The 16460-nt window shown below is 43.8% G+C and overlaps 3 protein-coding genes across 3 annotated transcripts; 2 read left to right on the top strand and 1 right to left on the bottom strand.

The window, feature by feature from the left end:
- Positions 1–426: 426 nt before the first annotated feature.
- Positions 427–2195, top strand: SARC_04460 (hypothetical protein; the record flags this gene model as incomplete). Its single annotated transcript, XM_014301708.1, has 2 exons — positions 427–1541; positions 2066–2195. The coding sequence occupies 2 exons, from the start codon at positions 427–429 to the stop codon at positions 2193–2195; spliced, it is 1245 nt and encodes a 414-aa protein (XP_014157183.1).
- Positions 2196–2711: 516 nt separating this feature from the next.
- Positions 2712–9679, top strand: SARC_04459 (hypothetical protein; the record flags this gene model as incomplete). Its single annotated transcript, XM_014301707.1, has 10 exons — positions 2712–2787; positions 2829–3102; positions 3214–3392; positions 4062–4208; positions 5205–5308; positions 6111–6229; positions 6997–7159; positions 7715–7851; positions 8648–8883; positions 9355–9679. 10 exons carry the CDS (start codon positions 2712–2714, stop codon positions 9402–9404), a joined length of 1485 nt encoding a protein of 494 aa, XP_014157182.1. The 3' UTR covers positions 9405–9679.
- A 446-nt stretch (positions 9680–10125) lies between these two features.
- On the bottom strand, positions 10126–15849 carry SARC_04458 (hypothetical protein). Its single transcript, XM_014301706.1, has 10 exons — positions 15676–15849; positions 14137–14204; positions 13826–13949; positions 13470–13625; positions 12605–12897; positions 12373–12441; positions 11919–12047; positions 11485–11595; positions 10974–11025; positions 10126–10653 (listed from the first exon to the last, which is right to left on the bottom strand). The coding sequence occupies exons 1-10, from the start codon at positions 15812–15814 to the stop codon at positions 10592–10594; spliced, it is 1203 nt and encodes a 400-aa protein (XP_014157181.1). The 5' UTR covers positions 15815–15849; the 3' UTR covers positions 10126–10591.
- Positions 15850–16460: the final 611 nt, after the last annotated feature.

Below are 16460 nucleotides of genomic sequence, written 5' to 3'. Positions count from 1 at the left end.
CAATGGCATCACCACACTAGTCTAATCAATGGCATCACCACACTAGTCTAATCAATGGCATCACCACACTAGTCTAATCAATGGCATCATCACACTAGTCTAATCAATGGCATCACCACACTAGTCTAATCGATGGCATCACCACACTAGTCTAATCAATGGCATTACCACACTTGTCTGTTCAGCACACTTGCGGGGCTATCTGGTGCCACACACTGGTGAGTCTGTTGTATAACACATTCATTGCACTTATCACCTATATGTGATCTGCGCCTACTAAACCCTTTTTGTCCTTGAATCATTCGGTCGCGTTGTAGTCGTCTACGTGGTCTCTATTTGAGTTCTGAGAGTTGTGGCAATGGCAATGATACGACTGCTTAACTCCACTCAAACACTCTGTTCATCCCACTCTGCTTGTATCTGTTAATGTCACTGTTGTTGCGCACTTTGAAATTCGCAGGAAGGGGACGGAAAGACAGCAAGGAGAAGAAGAACAAAGGCAAAAAGGACAAGCCCAAGCCCAAGAGCAAGAACGATCTCGCGCTCAGGAACAGCCAGAGCTGCATTGAAATGGGCGGCAGCGCAACCACAGGCATTGCCGTCTGTACCCCCGACGGCACGGGCGACGAAAGCGACACAGACTTCTTCACGATGCTTAAAGAAGACCCCCCTGTACGCCCAAGAATACCCCGGGGCTCAAGCACTCCCAGCCCCCGCTTCTCAAGGAGGTGGGCCAGTGACGACGACGTCCTGGTCAATCATCATATGCCCAAGAACAGCTCAACTCTCAGCACCCACCACTCCAACACCACCACCACCACCAACAACAACAACAACAACACACTCGAGCCCATCGGAACACCAAAGACCCGTTCCAGGAGCAGCTCCACCGGCAGCCGCTTCAGGGCAATGTCGTCGGGTGGTTCAGGCACCTTTCGCGCCATGGCACTGCGTGCGGTGTCTCCATTTGAGGGGAGTGGTAGCAAACCAACGCACACCACCACAGGCACAGGCACAGGCACAGACCACTCACCCAGCCCACCCCCCACACACCACTCGGCACAACTGCACCACGCCAGCTCAGACGGCTCACCACGCGCACACCCCCACACCATCACACAACCCCAGGGCAAAACCATGCACACGCACGCTCGCACACACGCACAAGCGTCTCGCCAGACAACAAACCTGCAGGCGTTCTCGTGGGCTGAATTTCTGGAGAAGGTCACAGACCCTGCACACGCCACCAACAACCACGCCACAAGTGTACCATTCAGAGACACACACGCACACGCACGCCGATACACCGAGGGTAGCGCAGTCAGCAACAACAACAACAACAACAGCGCCAACGGTGCAGCCTCACCGCACACGACACGCCACACCGTGTCTGGCGACACACGCAGTGGCGTTGCTGCGCTGCGTGACCCGCATTCACTGCCAACGCTGACAGCGCCTGCGCTGGATGCGCCGCGATCATTGCCTGCGATTGGCGTAGAGAGAGACCCCATGCTATGCAAGGGCAGCGTGGTGCTGGCAAAGTATGTGGGGGTGAGTGTGGGTGTACGATGGGGGTTCGTTGAGATCGGATAGTTAGTGAGAGTGTGTGCTATAGTACGATGGAGTGGGTTTACACGTTTGTTTGCCGTTATAACACATGTATACTTATTGCGTAATCGTTATAACGCAAGTACACTTATAGCGTAATCGTTGTAACACATGTACACTTATAGCGAAATCGTTATAACACATACACTTATAGCGGGATCGTTATAACACATGTACACTTATAGCATAATCGGGATAATCGGGATAACACATGTGCACTTATTGCGTAATAGTTACAACTATTGCGTAGGCTGAATAGCGACGCAATACACCAATCTACATTCATTGTGTTGACGATCTCCATAATAAATCCAATCACATAGCATCCAGTATGAATGCCTTCCATAAAAAAATAAGAGTCTCGTGCACTCGTATAGTTGGTCTGGTCTGTTGTTATATACTTGGATTCTTGTTGGTTGTTTATGTTACTCTTGTTTTTACATTGCTCTTGCACCAGATTTGCAAATCTCCGTAGCGACGGAGACACTACTCCGACCGAATCAGAAGCACAGATCATCAGCCATCCACGCATGGGCGTCACCACGGCTCAACGCGCTCTTGTGCAGAAAACCTGGACAACGGTATGAACAAACACACTAGATGGATGGAATAGATGCTACAACCACAATATGTAGTATGAACAAATACACTAGATGGATGGAATAGATGCTACAAACACAATATGTAGATCAATGGTTTGCTTGAAATGTTGCATGAGTTGAACGTGTGCTACAAATACACTTTATAGTTTATAGGGGGTGGGGTGCCGCCCCTCTCCTTACACTCGGGCCAAGATTGAAAAGGCATGCTACAGAGCTACAGACATACTACATAATTTAAAGGTACGCTAGCAATACATTACATAGCTTCATCAGCAATGCACTACACAACAACAGCAGCCAGTGTGTGTATGTTATATGCATCTAGTGGATGTATGTTACATGCATCTAATGTATGCCTAAAGTATGTCTTAAAATATGAATGTCATCACATGACAAACAAGCGCGTTCATGCGGCACCAACAGTGCCACCACCATACACAACACACATGAGACCTTGTTCTGCCAACAGCCGTAGTCATGAGGCACTCCATGCTTCATTCCATGCTGCAGGTAGTGACCCCGGCAGACGATGCCGTGCCCACGTTCTTTCTCACGGAGATCATTCGGGTGTTCTTTGGTATGTGGCCACTTGATCTTCCTTCCTCCTGCTGTCTTCAGTCGCTCGACAGTCCCATTTCTTTCCCTGCGACCGCTTGACTGTGCTATTACGTTGCTGTGACGGCGTATGTGTGGCTAGTGGTATCACTGATCCTTTAACCACACCTGTCGCATTGCTCACTGCCACGCCCATCGCACACACTGCAGGCGACCTGTACGCGCAGATGCCTGAGATCAAGGCCAAGTTCAGAAACGTCGCAGTGGAGAGCAGGGGCTTTGCCAGCATGATGCAGCACGTCATTCTACGCCCATTCGATGGAGTCGATACTGAACTGTGAGTGTAGTCTTCATACTGATCTGTATGTGAAGAGTGTTCTATTACGCTTAAACCCTAAACTCTAATACCCTTAAACCCTAAGACCCTCCCATTGCACACTTTGTACAGAATTCGCAGCATAGGACTGCAACACATTGCGCAGGGCATTACTGAGGAGATGTATGTAGCCATGGCCAAGTCAGTGCTGGTGCTGTTCCACAAGCGACTGCCTGAAGGAGAGTACACCGCCGAGGTGCAGGAGGCTTTTTTAGCGTCGTTCTGCACCGCAGGCGCTTATATGCTCAACGGTGAGTGGGTTGTCAGAGAGAGATGCGTGTGCTCTATTACGCGTTTAGTTGTTTGCAGTCGTGAATTTGCTGTGCGAGAGTGTAGGTCTCGCCTCCGATGCAAGTCTAACGGTTGTGCATTAATATCAGCCATCCGTATGAACTTGGCTGTCTACTTGGTGCTCACCAATTGACCGTGATATATATGTATATATATATATATATATAATATATATCTATATATATCTATATATCTATATATATATATAAATATGTATGTGTATATGTATATGTATGTATGTATGTATGTATCTATGTATGTATGTATATATATATATATATATATAAATATATATATATATATATATATATATGCAGCATGTATATAAATATATATATTTATATGTGTGTGTATATATATTTTCCGTGTTATTTGGCGCGTGTTATGATGCTTGTTTCATCAATACGACAGACTATGAGATGTCAACCACGATTCCAAGTTTTCCTGAACGTACAATCCAGGTGTGATATTTTGAGCCCAATTGCCATGGATGTGCGTTACATACTTTCGTTTGCAACGGGTTGAACGCTTTGGTATTTCGTATTTTCCCACACCCATGGGTGTCATCAGTTGTAGCCGAGTGCATGTGTACCATCGACTCATAGACTGTTCACTTCCTACGCTCACAGCCAACACCGCAAAGTACGTCAAACGGAAACTGGTCAATACGTACAACAATCTCTTCAGGCAAATACTGGGATCAGCCGCTAACACTAGCGAAAGTAGTGAATCTTTCACCAACCGATTCACGGGATTCATGCGCAGCGGACGCTCTCGTAAGTGGTCAACCTTTGGCTCCATCACTGCAAATGTACACACAATGCACTCACTTCAAATGTACACACAATGCACTCACTTCAAATGTACACAATACACTCACTGCAAATGTACACACAGTGCACTCACTTCAAATGTACACACAATGCACTCACTTCAAATGTACACACAATGCCTCACTTCAAATGTACATACAATACACTCACTGCAAATGTACACACAATGCACTCACTCCAAATGTACACACAATACACTCACTTCAAATGTACACACAATGCACTCACTTCAAATGTACACACAATGCACTCACTTCAAATGTACACACAATGCACTCACTTCAAATATACACACAATACACTCACTTCAAATGTACACACAATGCACTCACTGCAAATGTACACACAATGCACTCAATTCAAATGTACACACAATACACTCACTTCAAATGTACACACAATGCACTCACTGCAAATGTACACACAATGCACTCACTGCAAATGTACACACAATGCACTCTGTGTGCCAGTCGGCGCTAGGGCTGCAGTCCTGTGTCAAAGCAAGTATTCAACGTATTCGACGTTTATAACGCTGTATGTTTGTGTCATAAGTTTGTTCGATGTTGTCATATCCAGATCACAGCGCAGCTTCGAAGAGTCATCAGTCGTACAAAGGCCTTTTAATCATGCCACATTCTTTTCTTTCTTTTTTTTCTGAAGTACATTGAGCTCTATTCCATTTTGCAAATCAATATTAATGCAACTCGAAGCTTCCATGACCAAATCCCTCAGATGTCACATTTGCCATTTCGCTTCTCCCTCCCACATCCTCGTTTGCGTTGATTTCTGTTCACCTGCACGTGTTCCTAGCGACCTTCTAACGACCTTCTCCCTCGTTTGCGTTGATTTCTTGGGCGCTTATGACATATTTTGTTGTTTTTTGTGCTTTCACTTCTCATGACATGGTTTCTTGTGTTGTTGTTTTTTGTTTTTCTACAGGGAATAACACAAATGCGCGAGGAGGGAAGGACTACCCTTCGCAGGCGGCTGCGGATCTCAATAGCTGCAGTGACAACAATCTTCTGCGCGGCGGTATTTCTTACGTAAGTACTGCGTAGCCTACACGTGTGTGTAGTTTGATTTATCTGTACTGCGTAGCCTATACGTATGTGCAGTTTGATATATTTGCAGTGGTCGTTCTGTTTCTGCTTGTACCGTTTATTCAGGGTTTTCTGCTTTTGTCCTGACCCTATCTGTCCTCCGGTGCTCCACCCTTTTGTGCATATGCATGGGGCGGAGTGCGACTAGTTGCTAAAGTGGTAGTTAAGATTCGCGTAGTTAAACTTCCAAACATGTCAGCCCCTGTGTCGTGCTCTTCTTCCTCTCGTCTCGATCAATGCCGAACATCCACCCACAAGGCATCGCACGCAGTTCTTAAATCTGAGTGCCTGGGCGGGGCATTGGTTCACAGACATTGGTGGTGTGACTTGCAACTATCGCACGCATTCATTGCCACTATACTCACTCATCACTATCACATCCAATCTCGCTTATTTCCTCACTCACAACTCATGCGCTCCCTCACTCACTCACTCACTCACTCACTCACTGCGTCCAACCCAATCATCCACTCATACGCATACGCTCATTTGCACACACACACACAGCCTTGCGAACGCCTCACTTAGTCGCATGCTGTGGCTAATGGTTAAAGCCCTAAAACCCTACATCGTATATATGTCTACAAACCATACGCCCCCCTTACTCACTGCACATTTACAGTGTTTGCATAAACCTATATATTAACACACTCTCTCTCATTAACACTCTCTCTCTCATTAACACACACGCCCTCATTAACACACACACCCTCATTAACACACACACCATCATTAACACCCACAGCCTATTGAGATGGACAGTGCGGTGCTTAATCGCGCGGGCAGTAATCCCACTATGACTAACGGCGGCCTGTCATCGACGTCAAGTTTAGGCGAACCCATTGATTCCGATTCCACATTTTCGTAAGTGACGTGTGTGATATTGATAATTGCTTAGAGATATTCCGTCAGCATTTGCTCTTGTGTACTTCTGTGGTTTTATGGACAATTCACTGAGATCTGTGGAGAGAGTTAAGCGATTGGAGTCTCGTATAAAGAAGTTCTATGGGTGGGGGTGTATGGCTTTGTAACATTTAGTGCAAATGTGTAGCCTGTAGTAAATAGCACTTGCTCGTGGCCCGTATTCAGACTTTGATGGAATTCGGTGGTACGTGTCATGCGTCGCCCATTAGTTAGAGAGTGTGTGCTCAGGCGAATTTGTTGTAGCGCGGTGACATGCCATGTATGTGATATGAGTTTTAGGGTGGTGATTAAGCCGTGGCAGGTGTTGCTTATAGTGATGGAATGTCGGGGTGAACTGAAGGAAGGTAGTACATGGGTGGTTTTAGGGTTTAGGGTAGTAGGTACAATCAGAAGATAGACAGTGTGAGTGCGAATATTCGCTGTAGCACAAACGATATTAAAAAGAGTCGCATTGTATTTTTCGTTTGTAAAATCTATTGACGTCGAAAATTTTAGGGTTTTAGGGTTTTAACAATCCTATCACAATGCAGCGCATGAGTGTGCAGTGTATGACTCTGTTGCATTCGTTGGTTAGGAATCCTTCCCATCAAAATCTCACATCCATGACTCTACTCTGCTGGTAGTCCCCTGCCTCCAAGACTCGAAAAGTATTAAAACTACAAGAAAAAAGCTATATTTATAAACCTCTGAACCCCTGCCGTTTATAGTCCGCGGCAGAAACTGACCGAGTTTTTCTCATCGTCGCGGCGTGGGTCAAAGAGTAAGATCACAAAGGGGCTGGTCGCTGGGCCAAGTGACTCAACAGCGCCAGAGACCACAAACAACCTCTCGCCTCATCGCCACAAACTCAGCAGAACCAACAGTTCCCTGGTACGTGAGTGGTGCGTGACTTTGCGAGTGGTTACTAATGACGTGTGTGACTTTGTGATTGGTTGCTAATGATGTGTCTTTGTGAGTGGTTGCTAATGATGTGTGTGACTTTGTGATTGGTTGTTAATGATGTGTGTGACTTTGCGAGTGGTTGCTAATGATGTGTGTGACTTTGTGATTGGTTGCTAATAATGGGTGACTTTGTGATTGGTTGTTAATGATGTGCGTGGGTCGGGTGTTGTATGTTTCGTAGCGTTTGTTCATTTCAAACGCATAGCAAGCGACTGTCACGCTCTTGTACTATCAATTTGGCTCTCATACTATAGATTTGACTCTGGAACTATAGATTTGGCTCTGATACTATAGATTTGGCTTTGATACCATTATGTTTGGCTCTGATACTATAGATTTGGCTCTGATATTATAGTTTTAGCTTGATACTATAGATTTGGCTCGTATGGCTCTGATACCTGAAATTTGGCTCTGATACTATCGATTTGGCACCGATACTTTTAAATTTGAATTTATCAATAGCTTACCAATTCAACCCAGCAGCTGGGCGGAAGCACAAGCCCCACCATGCGCAAGTCCACGTCTGCTGTGAGTCTGTCGGATCTGCTGTCTGAGAGTGAGCGTGGGGGTGAGTATTCGTCCAATCCCTCCACGCCCGTGACGGTATTCGCTGATAATGAGTAAGTGTGCTCTGTTGACATCTGAATGCCTGCTGTCAATCATTGCAAATATACGACCCCTTGTTCTATGCGGGGTGGTCGTGTGCTTGTTTTCCTACACCCCCTTCTTCTATGCGTGGTGGCCGTGTGCTTGTTTTTCTACCCCTGTTTGCACCTTTGTGACGTTTTAAAACGAGACTGAGAGACCCATCAGCTTAGGACAGAAGTATTCGTGGCTCATGGCCTGAGCGCATTTGATTGGGGGGCGGTGGTTGTGTATGTAGACATTGATGAGTGTTGCTCTAAAATCAATCACAAGTGACGCTCGGCTCACTTTCGCTCTGCCCGGTTTCATCGCATACTCTACAGTCGTCATGACCGTCATGCTGTCCTACACACGTAAACACCTATCCGTTGTCTGACCCACCGTCCAGTTTCGCTGCTTTATGATACACTCGCGTGCGTGCTTTCGTCTCCATCTGCCCATGCATTGATGCGCTGTAGCACGCGATCACTAATGATTTCTAATGTTCACGCGCATGTGCAGTCCAATACATCCGTAAGAACTCTAAAATCTAAAACACTGCAACCTAAAGCCTTGAACCCTAAACGCCTAACTATATATCCTGGCGGGCACATTGCCTTATTAGAGTAGTTCAAAACTCGGCGAGTGCAGTACCTTGCCGTGGTAGGTAATTACCAGACCAGTGCACATAGTCTCGTAGGTTGATCAGAGGCATGTGCTTCACTGACCAACTACATAATCCCAACCAACCAATCCCAACTAAACAATCCCAACCAAACACAACGCCAACAGTCGGGGTGCCAGACAACGCATTGGATCTCCACTGCGCGCACGGAGCAAAACCAAATTCAGCAGCACCATCAGCAACAACTCACCACTCATCAGCAACAACTCACCACTCATCAGCAACAACTCACCACTCATCAGCAACAACTCACCACTCATCAGCAACAACTCACCACTCATCAGCAACAACTCACCACTCATCAGCACAGCCTACACAGGCACGTCCGTGTGGGAGCACAATGGTATGTGAAATAGTATATGGTGTAGTAGTTTGTGAATGGGATAAGTGGATGGGTGTGGGAGCACAATGGTGTGAATGTGTGACATATGCCTGGTGTAGTTCTATTGTAGTAGTTTGTGGATGGGATAAGTGGATGGGTGTGGGAGCGCAATGGTGTGTGAATGTGTGACATATGCCTGGTGTAGTTCCTAAACCCTATAGCATTAATTTAGTTCTGCTCGAATATAGCATTAATTTAATTATGCTCGAATATAGCATTAATTTAGTTGCAATGCAAATTCCACGAGTGCAGTTGTCATGGCTGTTGTATTTGAATGGGTGCAGACCACGTGTGAATGGCTGCAGTGATAGTTCTCTAAGTGCACTACAAGGGACTTAAATGTACTCCAATATCCGCATACGTCACTAAATGATACCTACAGCGGGAGATTAATCCTCACTATCTAATGACGCGCTACTGTTGATGCTGCAGATCTGTACCAAGGACAGGACGACGTGTTGCCAGTGGACAGGAGCGGCTGATGTTCTTCACTGTGCCGAGAATCACGCACGTGACAAACGTATGAAGATGGCCACCGGACGCATGTGTCAGTCGAGCAGTTTGTGAATCATCATGCACGTTGCATGAGAACACCTGCTTGGGAAATATTAATCTAGGATCAGAAGCGCATAGAATATTATTTAGGAATCGTAAATCATTTTATACTACCCTCTGGTTGAAGCAGTGCTTGCCAGCATGTCATGATAGAAAGGGAAGCCCATCCATGTGCACAATGAGCAACAGAAGGCAATAAAGCAACTAACAGAATATTCGCATCCATGTTTGATTCATATGCCACTTAATTCAAACATGTCGTTTGTTCTTTTTAGTTATATATCTTTCGGTTTCGTCCTCCTCTGAACCTCGCATGTCCTTTTTGACCCGAGGTGAGACAAACACTTCTCGATAATATTCTACAGCCAACACTGTATGGAAGTCGATCCAGCCTCTACTGAAGCCTTGGCTGGTGATAATCACTTCCGCGTCAGGTCCCAATGGCCACAGAATGTAGAGCTTTGTTGCTAATATAACCAATTGAACCTCACAAACATAACACACATATAACATGCCACAACTATAGGAAACTGAACTGGATTACACACTCGCCAGAAGCCATATATTTGAATTGGGCAACAATCTTTCGCCAAGACAAGTACTCCGCGCTAGATTATAAGGATAATATTATTTATTTCAATTTGGGGTGAAGTATTATGTCCACAGGCGCATCAGCACAGAAAATATACAATGTATCAGCAAACTAGCTCAAGTTCTGTATTGATCAATTGTTTATTGTTAAGGAATAGAGCGTCGTCTACTGTGAGTCAGTTTCCGCTTACGATTGTACTCAGTTGATTGTGTGGTGGCGGTGCTCTTCCAAGGCATTCGATTGTTATGGGTAGGCGTCGTGTAAATTCCAACGCCTGCTTAATTCACCCATCAAGCTCTGACGATATTTGATGTGTTTGAACTTAAAACCGCAGACCAGAGTATGTCCATATCACATACATGGATGCATGTGAACCTCGTGCACCAGAGGACTCCATGGAGATCATATAGCAGCTTGCCCTCAGTCTACTACCGGCAGTGAGATTTCAAGGGAATTGAATAGCGCATCAATTCCCCCAAAAATACATTCTTAACATACAAATTAACTCTACAGCGATGAAGTCTACTGCAGCTCGGATTCATCCCGTACGCAATTTCGCTCACCGTTCACAATTACGATCTCGCCTGCAGTTGAGAATAGAGGACATTGGTAAGCAACAATCAACTCCCCAGTCAACAGAATACACGACTGACGATAGACCCTCTTTGGAAAATATATAATATATGCGTGTTGAATGTCCAGAACGACAAAGGGGATGGACTGAAGATGACCGGGGTGAATGAAAGATGGCAACGAGACATTACCAACTGACAAAATAAAACCCTACATTGATATAAACTAGCAAAAGAACTCTCAAACATGAACCGGTTATCAAGTGAGCACTCTGATATGAGCTGTTTCCGTAACGACGCAACTAAATACGAGCACATGACAACGTACATACCGTCACAACCCTCCTTGATCATGAATCCAGGCTGCATCATTTTAGCCAACCCCTATTATTTGAAGAAGTCGCAGCAAGTTTGTGTCAGTAAAGATCAGAACTACAAGGTGATACTCTGAGCGCAATACCCCAACTGTAGAGTTGTGCATTCCTGCGAAAATACACAAATATATATATCACACGCATGCATGTATTAATTGCTCCTCGTATGTGAAAGACTCGCAACAAGAAACTAGCGCCCTGACGAACACTGTCACAGATAGCGTTCTGCTTAAAAATCCGGAGGTCGAAACCAATACATTACGGACACATCGTAATAGTTGCCTAAAGATTGTAATTCAACTAAAACCCTAAAACCGTTTCAGGAACAAATCATTGTCGTCCTGTAAGTGACGTCCCAGAGAAAAAGTACGCATGATACTGAATTGAAGCCCAAAATAACGTTGGGATACGTAGACATGCACACATGAGAGGTTCGCAATTCGATAGTCCAATTTCTTCTCATACATACAATTAGCTTTGTGCCAAAATCGTCCATGATTGACAAAAGCTCAGTTTTGCTTTCCCAATTGAAGAATAGAGCATCGGTTACGTCGGTGATGTCAGCAACCATTGTGGGTACCTGATATTTAATATGAAAATAGCAAATGAGAAACGAAGACTTCCAATGTACATTGGACGGTTTCAGAAAATCTGAAACCGCGAGTACTGGGGATGACGACATGTGTATACGATTGAATCTATTTTTTAGTATCATGCAAGGACGATACACACTTTGATTCGAACAATTGACCCGCCACAGACTTGAAATCGCATTTCGGTGGGTTAAAGCGAAGAGGACAGTGTTTGCCAAACATACACCCCAAATCACACCAACATTACGCGCGGAAAATTGGAAGGCCCAAGAATAGCCTGCATAATAATGATTGGAGGGTATGAAGTTACCTCATTAATAAGGCTCTTGAACCCAGCTAAACTCAAGACAGGCACTGTTTTGAGGATCAACGCTAGGAAGTCCTTGGTCTGCTCATTTTTTATGGTGTCTCCCACTCTCTCCAGCATCACCTTTCCATCCTACAAAAACATCAGCAGTGAATGGTTCAGCATAGAAACAACTAAAACATCCAAAGCAATTGGAATTTCGGTACATTTGGATATTGTGGTGCTGTTAAAACATCGAACAACGCCTGATGGCCCCAACAATCACAGACCGTTTATTAAAAAAGCTGTACCACAAACTTAGGCATATGCTACCACAGCGCTGTACTTATGTATACTATTGTTTGGCTATTTATGCATATCCTTATTACAAACAGTTTGATCATTTCACGCTGAGAATCGCTGCAAAACATACGCACAGTTGAACATAAACACTATTTCCAATATTCGCTATTCATACCTCTTTGCACTTTCGCACATCATTTAGATCCTCGAATGGAATGTTGAAGAGCTTTTGCGCCATGTCACCCTGTGTGAGGGAATTGTTAAAGATACACAGTAGGGATGGCTTTAGTTTTCATGGAGTGTTCGGATACCCTGCAGTATGGTGCACTCCAATCAGCACAAAGGTCTATGAAATTCGCACATTGGGTGAAACCAAATGAAAAGTAAAAGTACACTCACTCACACACCATGCCGAGGTAGACTAGCGCGCCACTAAAGCTGTCGAGTTCCTTCAGAATGCTGTTGATCTGTGCACCCGCTCGCAGGTAGCGGTCTTTCTGCGACGCATCGAGTTCGTCGATGATCAGCGGTTGGTCGTTCATGCACACGGCAAAGGTCTGCACACGTGGCAGCAGAGACATGAGCGGTTGCACAACACTCATTCCCTCGTCCTTCAGGAAGCTGATGTCTTGCCACACAGTCGCTAGAATCCGCGCAAAAACTGATTTGGTCTTCTCGTGACAAGCAGACTTGTCTTCCCCTGATATGAGTCACAGATACGAAAACATACGAATTAGATCGGGAAGGGGTCTCGATTAATATATATATATATATATGTATATGCATATATATATATATATTTATGTATATACAATATGTATATATATATATATATGTGTGTGTGTGTGTGTATGTATATATGTATATATGCATATATATATATATATATATAATACATAACATAGTTACAACATATTTAGCATGCATAAGTGTATGAGAATATGTGCGTGGATGTATTATTTATATTGTTTGTTCATAATCAAATGGGGTATGTTGTGTAGGTTTAATGCGTAGAAACATGTGCGTGTGTGTGTTTAAGACCACTTCGGCCTTTCTTCTGTACTCTTATGCTACTGAATATTGTATTAAAAATAATATCATATTCAGACTAAATATACATTCATCATGAATGAACTCAAACATCTTCAAATATCGACTCCATAAATCGATCGGATGGGCTGTCTGCACAAAGGCGCTCGACAGGGGACAATTCTGAGAGCCAAAGAGTCCATCATTTCATAAACGAATATGGATGATCATGAAACCACCTACCTTTGCAGGTGAAGAGCTCTCTAGCGAGATGGTCCATGATGTTGTCGAGATCCACGTCTATGATAGTCTTCTTGAACCAAGTCTGTACGATTTTGCCACATTTGCGCTCATTCTTGTCGTAGAACACTTGGAATGCCTCTAGAATCTCATAGATTTCTGCATCGCAATTTGATGAGATTAGATGGGAGCGAGGTATAATGGTCAGGGTTAGGGTTGGGTTTAATGTCTAAACCCCTAAACCATCAGATATGGGTTAGGGAATCAGGCATAGAGTACTAAGCGCGACATGTTTTCTGTACGGATGCATGCACAACTACGTCCCTCATCCACGCAAATACAAGCGCTGTGGTGCTTACCTTTCTGACATTCATCCAGCGCAAACCCTTGCTTTTCATTCACGCGTGACAGGCATTGTGTGAAAAGGGGGACCTTCATGCCCAGGGGCATCAACGGTATCAGACACCCAGCCGTCGTTAACTCCTGCAGTCGTAAAACAAACCATTCAAAGAATGTCGGCGGCTTGACATCGCAAAATAACAACTGCGGCTTTTCTTGATTCTGAGTTGTGATCAATTGGATCTACGCCAGATGTGAATGATCGAAACTTGGAATATTGAAATGCACATATCCCGATTACAACGATCCGGAATTGAGAATGCGCACATACTTTCACGGGACCCAACTTCATCAAGTACGACACCGAATCTTCACTTTCGTCGATTGCTTTATTCACCACTGTGGAAAGAGATTATAAAGTCAGATGATCGGACATAGATGCAGGAGCGTAGCATATGAATGTAAAAAAGAGCTATAGATGCAGATTAGTAGTAAATGAAAGCGTAGTGTATGAGAAAGCGTGCTTTTCGAACTATAAATGTGCAGAGACATATATAAATTCGAATGAGCTTATACCGTTACTCTGGAAGAAGGACATATTGATATCGCACAGAGCATAGTTACCTCAACATACGTATACGGTAATAAATATTAAGCATTACCGTTAAAATACATGTGCATATGAAATGGATGAGAAATTCTGTAAGGGAAAACAAAATGCGTAGCCCTTGCATATTAGAACATTCCTCTAACACATAGTGATCGAACATATGAGTAGTACATCAATACTTAAGTGTTCTCACACTTATGATAATCTAATCACGTATATATACTATACTAGCTCATCAGATTGCACTATAGTGTGCGGATATGCACTCAAGCTTATAAAGATTAACTCTATCGAATTTCACTGCCATCCGCAAGTTGATATTATTTACACATGCCTAAAATGAAGTAAGGAGGTAAGAAAAAGGTATCCACGAGCCCTGTAGATGCATACATTCGTGTATGGACAATGCACTTATCTGTAGCATTCAGTCTTTTGTCAAAATCAATTGCTATAAGTCACGTAAGAATAATATGAAATTACTTCTGTTTCGGTTAGAAGGTATAAGCTTGTCGTGTTGAGGAACAACGATGCATTTAATTGGGAAGTATGCACCCTTTAAAGTCGTATTTGAAAGCAGATTAGAATCTATGCACACAGATAGATATGCAGCATGAAATATGTGAACCAATAATAATAAATGCACACGTACACAAAAATGTTAACATGTGTATATTCGGATGCTTACGGGAGACTTTCGTAAATGTTGGTGTATAGTTTTATGTGAGTACGTATCTCAATTGCGGATGCTTACACTCGAGACTAAGGTAAGTGACATGTGTTTGACGTCGTCCACTTTTCAACGTTCGTGTGTTTATCCTTGTCTGTCAATGTGTGGTCTGAAATTATTCACTTATAGAAAGCACATATGAGTAAACATAGATAAATTCTACTGCCATATAACTTTTTTATGCCGCTTGTGTACATACATGATGACATTAACGTTACAAACTACAAGGGCTGTTGCAATAAAGAACTGATTTGTGCTAATGTGGAAGTACCCTTGGGCGCAAATTAATGTGAATAGCCGTATATGTACCTCTTTGCAGAAAAACACAAGACTTGTTAAACACAAGACTTGTTATATGTGTATATCTCGTACGCTTACATACTGCAGAAACAATCATTTCCTCATACTTCAAGTTTGGCCATTGGAACTTGAAAAATCAACTGCATAATTGGTATGAAACAAGAAACAGCTTCAAATAAAATTCTCTACTCTGGTTATTAAAAACGTATTCTGTTAAAATGTATACCACATACAGTCCATAGTATTCATGTTTTTCAAATCGAGTGGCGGCTCCACCGCGACATCGTCTCTGATTGCTGAATTCTCCAGTTGCACATCGGCAATGGCGAAGGTTGCCAAAGCAACGAAGGCGAGTGTTTGGAATAGCTTCATATTATCTTGTATCGCACGTATCTGTAGGGATCTATCGACATCAGGTGAAAATGAGAACTCAAAAAGATGTCGGATTAAAAACGCGCAAAATAGGCTCGGTGACAGTTCCACAATCACAGATCAGCGACAGTTCTCAGTTTGAAGAGAGTACACAGCATAAAAACAGATGAGGCTATGTGCAGACCTTGAATAATATTCAACAATACACATTAATATAACCGATATTGCCGCCGCCATATGCTACTATGTATTGCTTACCTATTCGATATGCAAAAGTGTATTTCGAACCTTGTTTCGCGGTTTCTTTATGACCATTTCGTAAATTTACATGTCTATCTATTTTCTTATTTCAAACAGTTCGCCTCTGTTGCGAAGCCCAAAAACAAACCCCCGGGGGCCGGGGGCCGGGGGCCGGGCTCCGTCACCAAACACTGTGTCAAAGATTGGATGTGTCAACCACACACAGAAGAGGAAACGCCTTCATTGTCGTACGTAGACATTTGTGGTTTATAGTTTCCTTGGTTACCAACTAAATTAATATCACATCCCTGGGCATGAAGGCCCCAGAAAATAGTGAACCCTCCCCCCCCCAAAAAGGGTGTAAAGGTGTTCGAATAGCGAAACCACCCACCACCCGGCACCCCCC

This window comes from Sphaeroforma arctica (assembly GCF_001186125.1).
Source record: "Sphaeroforma arctica JP610 unplaced genomic scaffold supercont1.251, whole genome shotgun sequence".
NCBI lineage: Eukaryota > Ichthyosporea > Ichthyophonida > Sphaeroforma > Sphaeroforma arctica.
This window is presented reverse-complemented; position numbering and strand designations above follow the sequence as displayed.